This window comes from Chrysochloris asiatica, unplaced genomic scaffold, assembly GCF_000296735.1.
Source record: "Chrysochloris asiatica unplaced genomic scaffold, ChrAsi1.0 scaffold00239, whole genome shotgun sequence".
Lineage (NCBI taxonomy): Eukaryota > Metazoa > Chordata > Mammalia > Afrosoricida > Chrysochloridae > Chrysochloris > Chrysochloris asiatica.
Window position 1 is genome coordinate 1,191,360 of NW_006408757.1, and position 9,295 is coordinate 1,200,654.

The window sequence follows — 9,295 nt, forward strand, 5'->3', positions numbered from 1 at the left end:
CTCAACTAGAAGAAGAAAGAGGGAAAAAAGAGTATCTGATGAACTTGACCTATACCTATGGATGCAGTAGCTCATAAGAGGGAAAAAATCTTTATAGTGAGGATCATACTCATCCGCTCCATACACAGAGTAGACAGTGATGGGCAACTTGGATATTTTGGCTACCCAAAATGTGGTGGGGAGGCTACAAAGGCAAGAAGTGACTGGCTTACAAGATTTCAAGAAGGAGCCTAGATCCAAAGGGTACAGAGGAAGGCTGCAGCTCAAACCACTGTAATTCATAGGGTTTTCATTGGTTTATTTTCAGAAGTGTATCACTAGGTATTTTTACTTAGAATGTCTTAGTCTAGATCTACTGAAACGTGTTCAGTATCATAGCAACACATAAGACTTCACAGACAGATGTGTGGTAGCTGCAGTTAAAGTACATTGTCTGGGAATCAAACCTGGATCTCTCACATGGAAGGTGAAAATTCTACCACTGAACCACCAATTGCCTCTGAAGCTTCAATAAGCCCTAAATATTTTTCTAACTGACATTGTTATCTTGCCAAATATACCTAATGTTGTTGATATTAAGTGCTGCTGAAGGTTCTGATGCATAATGACCCTAAATATGTTGTTTAAGGAGTGGTTGGTAGGTTTGAATTGCTGATCTTGCAGTTAGCAATCTAGGACTTATCCTATAGCAATCACACCAGGACCACAATAAATATTGATAGAAGTATTTTATTCCTTTATTTGATCATGATGTTGACTTGTCAGAATACTGACACTATGATAAACAGATACAGTGAATAAATCTTAGTGTCCAGATGCTCCACTTCCTGAATCCAACATAATTTCTTAAATATAAAGTTCAAAGCACTCTCCAGATCACTCTAGGCGTTAGCAAGAAATGTGGTTAGCCAACAGCAGTTAGGGAGTATAAAGGTGGAATTTTGAAGTTACAGAACTAATAGTATAGAGTTGATATCCTATAAATCCTGTGACCTGTTTGAACAATTATGGCCTAACATGGGAGTACAATTCTGTCTAAAATAGTTACTGAATTGAATACCTGAGCATCGAAGAGAGTGGGCTAATTCTGTTGCCATAACTTGTATGATCAGACCAATTCGAAGTCGAAACATTTCAGCAAAGAGGCCAGGCTGAGTTCGCATATACATGGCTAAATATACCATTATTTCCTGTACACAGAATAGATATAGAGTAAAATTATGGCCTGGATGTAACAATGCCTATTTTGTGGTCTTAGGAAATTGTTAGACCACTTGAAAACAAACTTTAAGATATCAATCACCAGATTAGGCTTTTCAACTATTCTTACCTGTGTAAGAATTGAAATGCTCATATCCCCTTCACTGGCTTCATCTATCAGCTGAGTGAGTGCTTCATAGGGCAGAGGTCTGAGGAAGAAGACAGTGAAGAAAGAAAATTCTGCCACTACTTAAACCTTAATGTACTGAGAAAATAAAAACTTCTTTCCAACTCAAAGTCACTATCTCACCATCTCATAAAGACAAGTAGCATTTGTTCAGCCTTAGGTAAAACTGCCTCTCTAATGGCTCTGTCCCATATCAATTGAAGAGAGCTCTTACCTTTCATCTATAAATCTGGAATGTCCTCCTCCTTCAAAATCTTATTTAAACTCAACCAATAATAATGTTCCTTCCAGACTTATATAGTTTGTCCTTAATATTTGAGTTCTATTCCTTCTTTATTTTCTCTTCCATCTACTCATGGCCTATTATTATCAACATTCTCACTATGAGTGTCTCTGACAGAAGCACACACATGTAGTAACTTACTATTCATTGACATATCAGGACAAGAGAATTGTGGTAAGCTTATAGAGCTCTCCAAAGTTAGCTTGAACAAATCCAATAAAAACCCATACTCACGCAGAAATGGTCTTTTCTCGAGGTTCTGGGGGGAGTCCTACGGTCAAATGTTTCTGGTGAGAGAGAAGGTCTGTGCAGGCCTAAGAAGTGATAGCAATATCATCATTATCCTTCCCATAACACCTCAGATTTCCACAAAAATTTCTCCTGACTCTCAGCCTAGAAACTTTTGCTCCTCTTTAACTTTCTTTGTAAAGAAACATCATGAAGATCAGAAAAGATAGATTTCTAGAAGTAACAATGATGTGTTTTTATCTTCTAAGAGGTAGAAATTGTAAGCCCAGTGCCAATTCGTTCTTAAGACAAAACTGTTAGAGATTATACATGTCTACACTTCTACATACTTAGGACATATTATCAGGAGGGTCTAGTTACTGGAGAAAGATATTATGTTTGGTAAAGTGGAGGGTCAGAGAAAGAGAGGAAGACCCCCAACGAGATGGATTGGCACAGTGGCAGCAGTGATAGGCTCAGGCATAGCAATGATTGTGAGGTTGGCCCAGGACTAGACAGTTTTATTCTGTTGTGTATAGGGTCACTATGAGTCAGTACCAACTTGATGGCACCTTAAACAACAACAACACTTCTATAATTTTTATGGTTTCGTATATGTATTTGACATTCACAAGCAAAAAGCTAACTGGATATTAGAAACTTTATGTGGGAAAGACAACATTTCAACTTATTAGACATTGTGTGGTTACCTTAAAGAAAACAATATGGAAACCAATTTTTTAAAAAGCTCCCACATTTAAATTTAGTTTATCTAGTATGCTTAAAGATGAATTTATAGTACCTCATCAAGGGCTTCCACCTTCTTTCTCAAGATTCCAGAGATGTATCGGATTAGGCCCCAATGTCTAATTTCACCAACTTTGTCATATAGTTCAGTAAGCAGCTCTCTGACTGTAGCACTCCCTTCAACATACAATCCAGTATCCCAATCAGGTCCTCTGGAATTTTAAAGACAAGAGTGCATTCATTATAAAGCCTCCATCAACAATCTTTAATTTTGGTGTTATTATTGATATACCTTGTGCCTTTTTTATACGTCTCCCTCCTTAAAAAACAAATGTTATTTCCTAAGAATACTTGTAATAGTCAGCCCTGACAGCCAAATACCTAGAAAAGAACAGGGCTTAGTTTCAACTGTACTTTGATAAAATACATTCCTTTATCCTCTTTATAGGCTTCAACATAGCTGAAATTAAAGACAAAGTTTAATTCAACAACTGAAAGTTTAAAAACCATGCTATACATAGGGAATGAATGGAAAAAATAAGAAGGATGTGTGTTTAGTTTTAAAGGATACACGTGTAGTTGTTAAAGGCTGTTGAGTCAGTTCTGACTCATAGTGACCCTCTATAGGGTTTTCGAGGAGCAGTTGGTGAGTTTGAACCTCTGATCTTATGGCTCAAACCAACCTTTCAGTCCAGTGTATTATCCTGCAGCACCATACATACATTATTGTAAATACTATTATAATTAACTATAAAGGTCCATAAGATACATAAAGTGGTATGAAATCAGAAATTTAATATATGATAAAGGTAGATTAAATTATTCATTAAATGATAACCAGTCAACCATCTTAATATAAAAAGATGGATACATACTTCACATAGTATAACAGAAATCCAAATATTTCAGACTTTCATGTTAACGTACCAACAACAATACTAACTTATATAGTTAACTATTTAGAGTTATCAGCAACTTATGCTTTTATATTTATCCCCTGGCCAATATTCTCCCAAGCAGCCATCCTCCACCTTAGACAATAATTGTGCATTTTATAGTTATCTCAATACTCAAAAATTTTTCAGGCTTTGGCAAAACAATCTATCAAACAAGCAAGCAAAGCAAAACAAAAATACAAACCTAATTACTATATTAGATTTGAGTATCCTTTTCTATCTCCAGGAAGTATCATGTTATATTGAGATGTTTATTGCCACAGAAAAATCACATTTTTTGTATTGCTTCTAAGAGATGTTCAAAGGATCCCTGGTGCAACAATAGTTAAGTGCCTCCTGCTACTCAAACAGTTGGTAATTCCATGGGAGAAAGATGCAGTGTTCTGCTTCTATAAAGATGATAGCCTAGCAAACACTCTGTGTCATCCTGCTCTGTCACATATGATCACTATGAGTCAAAAGTGACTTGATTGCACCTAACAATAACACTAGGACAATTTAAAAATGAATCTAGATTTTTGTTAGATTTATATATAATAGAAAGTACTCCGTTTGTATAAATGAAGAAAATCAACTCAAATTAGATTATGCTTTAAGAGAAATTCTTGGAAAATAATAAGGAGCCCTGTTGCCACACAGTTAAGCACTTGGATGCTAATCGAAAGAATAGCCCACCAAATGGCCCTGTGATAGACTTATGGGGGCGTTCTACCTTTTATTTGGGGTAACTATGAGTTGCCCTAGCAAACCTTATGGGGGATTTCTACCTTTTATGTGGGGTAACTATGAGTTGAAAAGAAACTCAATGACACCTAATAGCAATAAGATGAATCTTGGATTTTTCAGTAGCTTTGTTTTATAAAACTACTGAAAAGAGAAAGCATATGTTATTCATGATTCATTAATACATTGAAAAAATTGAACCAAGGTGGAAAGGCACAATTTGAACAACAAGAAGATAAGTGAGAAGTTGTGAATAAGGAAACCCGAAAGATCCAAGTCACTACATTAAAAAAAGAAAGAAAGAAAAGAAGGTTTATAGATAGGTTTCAATAGTAAAAGGACACTTTGAAGAGGATGAGGGCCAACAGGAAGGGGAAGATTACAAGATAAAATGTCTGGAGATCCCTTAGTAGAAAGAGGGAAGAAAGAAGATCTGCTGACAGGAGATGAAATTTAGGGAAAATAACAATTACATTATAATATGATTTTTAAAATTACCTATAAATTCAATGATGCCAAATTTGCATACAATTAATTCTATCCATGAAAATGTTAATAAAATATCTATTTTCCTGTAAAAAAAAATATGGGAAAACTGTTTTATAACTTTGGAGGCAAAAAGACATTTTAACTATGAAACACACTCATATACAAGAAGCCATGTAAGCATGAAACAAAACCAAAAATCTTATCGCAAAAACCACTGTAAACAAAATCATAGCACAAGAGCCTAGTTTCAGAGGGTGCGGGGGAAAGTAGCATCTCCACTGAGTGGTTTCCAACCTGTCTGGAAAAGGCTGGTGAAAGGAGATGGGGATAAGACTCTTGTGGTTCAATGGTGAATAATTGCTATCAGGACTGACTGTGAATTTTGCAAATGTAAAGGTAAATGCTTTGTAACAAAAGGAGGGGAGTGGTTAATCTTGCAGTCCAGGAGCAGCGGACCCTGGGACCATCAAGGGAGAAGAGCGGAGTGCGGGACCCTATCCAGAAAAGCAGTGATGCCAGAGATGAAGACAGAGACGATAATGTGGAGAGATGGAGCGGCTGGGGACTCTGGACTCAGGGAGGGAGAGAGGTTGTTTGCGGATGGCCGGGGGGCAGATTTGTGGGTGTGCCCTTTGGTTGTTTGAATAGTTATATATTCTTGGGTGCTTCAGTGTACAACATCAAAAAAAAAAAAAAAAAGAGGAATGTAAGAAGCAAACGCTGTTGAATGATGATGCATGGAGGAGATTGTGATCATTGCAATGAAATGAAATATGATAGGATGAATGTAAAGCTGATGTTCTCCCATGTAAATTATTACTCAATTTACAATAAAAACTTAAAAAAATTATAGCACAAATTAAAAACTGGGTAAAGGTATTTATAACTCATAGATCAGTTTCTCTAATATATAAAAATATCAAAATAAATAAAAACCCATTGCCATCTAGTTGATTCTGGCTCATAGTAACCTTGTATAGGGTTTCAGAGGCTGTAAATCACTATGGGAGCAGGAAGTCTCATCTCTCTCCCACAGAAGAGTTGGTGGATTTGAACTGCCAGTCTTACAGTTAGCAGTCCAGTGTTTATCCTACAGCATAACCAGGGCTCCTGCCAATAAATAAATAAGAAAATTAAAACAAAAAAATCTGGTAAAAATATCAGTGGCTTTTAAACATAGAAAAAGATGCTCAAATGTACTTATAATAAAAAAAAGAGAAAATTAACACTATATTGAAATATTTTTCACCTACCAGTTTGGCAAAAATTCCAAAATTTGATTAAATTGTTGGTGAAGCTTTTGGAAAACAGACACTCTCAATATATTGCTAGTGGGAGCAAAAGTTGGTACAAAATTGGGAAGGCAATTTGGAAATATATATCCACACTCGTGGAAGCAGCAGTCAAGAAATCAGTTGACGTATTGCATTAGGCAAATCTGCTGCACAAGACCTTTTTAAAGTGTTGAAGAGCAAAGATGTCAGCTTGAGGACTAAGGTGTCCCTGACCCAAGCCATGGCATTTTCAATAACCTCATACGCATGCGAAAGCTGGACAGTGAATAAGGAAGACAGCAGAAGAATTGATGCTTTTGAGTAATGGTGTTGGAGGAGAATATTGAAAGTGACATGGGCTGCCAAAAGAACCAACAGATCTGTGTTGGAAGAAGTGCAGCCAGAACGCTCCTTGGAGGCCAAGATGGCCAAACTTCGTCTCTCATACTTCAGACATATTGTCAGGAGGGACCCATCACTGGAGAAAGATATCGTGTTTCGTAAGTTGGATGGTCAGAGAAAAAGAGGAAGACCCCAGAGAGATGGATTGGCAAAGTGGCAGCATCAATGGGCTCAAATGTGACAAGAATGGTGAGACTGGCCCAGGATTGGGCAGTGTTTCCTGCTGTGCATGGGGATGCTATGAGTCAGTACTGAGTTGACGGCACCTAACAACAACAACAATAATGCGTAACGATTATTAACATTTCTTCATATGCTTTTTGGCTGCCCGAACATCTTCCTTGGTGAAATGTCTGTTCACATTCTGTGAGTATTTTTTAATTGCGTTATTTGTCTTTTTCTTATAGAGGTGTTGTGGTTTCCTATTGATTTTAGAAATTAGTCCCTTGTCTGATATGTCATTGCAAAAAAAATTTTTTCCCCCATTCTGTGGGCTCCCTTTTGACTCTTTGGTGAAATCTTTGATGTACTTAAGTTTCTAATTTTTAGTATGTCCCAATAATCTATTTTGTCTTCTTTTTTGTGTGTGCAGTGTTCACCATGTTTGGTCATCTTCGTGTGCCCTGTAGAGCCCTTAAATTTGTCCCTATGTTTTCACTGATGACCTTTATAATTTTGAGATTGACATTTAGGTCTTTAATCCATGCTGAGTTGGTTTCGGCATATGGTGTGAAATAAAGGTCTTGTTTCAATATTTTACATATTAATTTCCAGTTCTGCCAGCACCATCTGTTGAAGAGACTCTCCTCCCCATTCAATGTACTTTGGCCCTTTGTCAAAGATCAGTTGGCTGTATGTGGGTGGGTTAATTTCTGGATTCTCAATTCTGTTCCATTGATTTATGTATCTTTCATTGTACCAATACCAGACTGTTTTGACCACTGTAGCCATGCAGTGAGAGGCTTCCAACTTTGTTCTTCTTAAGCAGTACTTTGCTTATCCTGGGTCTCTTTCCTTTCCATATAAAGTTTGTAATTGTTTTTTCCATCTCTTGAAAGAATGTCATTGGTATCTGGATTGGGATTGCATTATATGTGTATTTTGCTTTGAGTAATATTGACATTTTCACAATGTTAAGTCTTCCATACAGGAGTATGGTATATTATTCCATTTTTGTAAGTCTGTTTTGGTTTCTTGTAGTAGTGTTTTGTAGTTTTCTTTGTATAGGTCCTTTGGTTCTCTGGTTACATTTATTCCTAAATATTTCATCCTTTAGTCGGCTATTGTAAATGGTATTACTTTCCTAATTTCCTTTTTAGTACTGTCATTATTAGTATAGAGGAATCCAACTGATTTTTGCATGTTGATCTTGTACCTGCCGCTTTTCTGAGTCTTCCCATGAGTTTTAGTTTTTTGTTTTCTGAACCGTTGGGGAATTTTATGTATAGGATCATATCAAATGCAAATAGAGAGAGTTTTACTTCCTCTTTGCCAATTTGGATGCTTTTAGTTTCCCTATCTTGCCTTAAAACTCTGGCTAAAACTTCCAACACAATATTGAATAAGAACGGTGATAAAGTGCATCCTTTTCTGGTTCCTGTTAGCAAAGGGAAAGCTTTCATTTTCTCTCCATTAAGAATGATATTGGGGAGGACTTCTGGTGCTTCCCTGACCAGGCAACACAGAAACGCAGGCTCTGGAGAAAGTGGTGGGGTGGTATCGCACAGGGGAGGCCCCTGTCCAGTAGACAGCCTTTGAGCAAACATAAGACTTTAGGCTTCAACACTCTGAACTTGCTTTTTTAAAAAAGATCAAACTGCTGAGGAATTACAGGCATTTTCAGCTTTTGCCCACCTGTGGACCCATTTGGAGGGCGGGCATTCCCATAGGGTGAGCAGGGCCACAGGAACTAACGTGGCCCTTCCCAGGGGGCCTCATTGTCACAGTAAGTGTTATCAGCGTGCATATCAGGCAAATCGGGGTGCCCATGGCACAGAGAGACAGAAAGAGGCATTTATGGCCATCATCAGTTACAGACGCCACCTGCCTGCAGCCACTACCCCCCCTCCCCCGTGCTCCACTCCCTCGGCCTAGGCCAGCCCTCTGCCCAGCCTCTGAGACTCAGGCCAGCCCACCAAGGCCCAGGCAAGACCCCCAGCACAGGACCACCCAAGCTGAGACGCTCTTGAGTAGCTTTTTACCACCAGTAACAAAGCAGTCCTGCTGTGGCTCTGTGGGTTAAGGTGCAAGACTGCAAAGCTTTTTGAACTGCAAGGTCGGTGGTTTGAGCTCACCAGCTGCTCCTTGGAAACTCTATACTGGGTCTCTGTGAGTCACAGTTGACTCCACAGCACTTAACAACAAGGAGAGGAGTGCAGAAGGGACTGAAAGAGAGGTAGGACATTAAAGACTTACATATATTAAGATACAGATTTTTACTTTTATTTTTTTCCTTTTTTCCCTCTCTTTCTTCTGCCCCTCCCCTCCTTTTTTTTGGTGATTAGAGACTGCTGTATTCAATCTTGTTTTTGATGGTGCTGCATTTATTTTTTGTTTTGCTTTGTTTTTTCTCCTCTTTTTCGTCTTTCTCTCATTGTCACTTTTGTTTTTTATTTTTATTTTGGTTTTGTTTTCTACCTGACTGGTGTTGTATGGCTGTTACATAGCCTCCATTCTGCTTCTGGAGGATTCTTTGTCTCCCTACATTACACAAAAAGAGTCAGCAACTGCTGCCAAATAGCCAAGCTGCAATAACACTTTATAAAACACCAAAACCCAGGCAAGAACCAATACCAGCTGCCATATA

The 9,295-nt window shown here is 37.9% G+C and overlaps 1 protein-coding gene across 1 annotated transcript in view; it reads right to left on the reverse strand.

The window, feature by feature from the left end:
* Nucleotides 1-9,295, reverse strand: part of PHKA1 (phosphorylase kinase, alpha 1 (muscle)) — a 436,562-nt gene that overhangs the window by 83,935 nt on the left and 343,332 nt on the right. The window contains exons 21-24 of the mRNA XM_006873408.1: nucleotides 2,701-2,857; nucleotides 1,905-1,984; nucleotides 1,331-1,409; nucleotides 1,061-1,190 (exon numbers count right to left, since the gene is read on the reverse strand). Coding sequence (XP_006873470.1) covers nucleotides 1,061-1,190; nucleotides 1,331-1,409; nucleotides 1,905-1,984; nucleotides 2,701-2,857 — 446 coding nt within the window. The remainder of the gene's footprint in view (nucleotides 1-1,060; nucleotides 1,191-1,330; nucleotides 1,410-1,904; nucleotides 1,985-2,700; nucleotides 2,858-9,295) is intronic.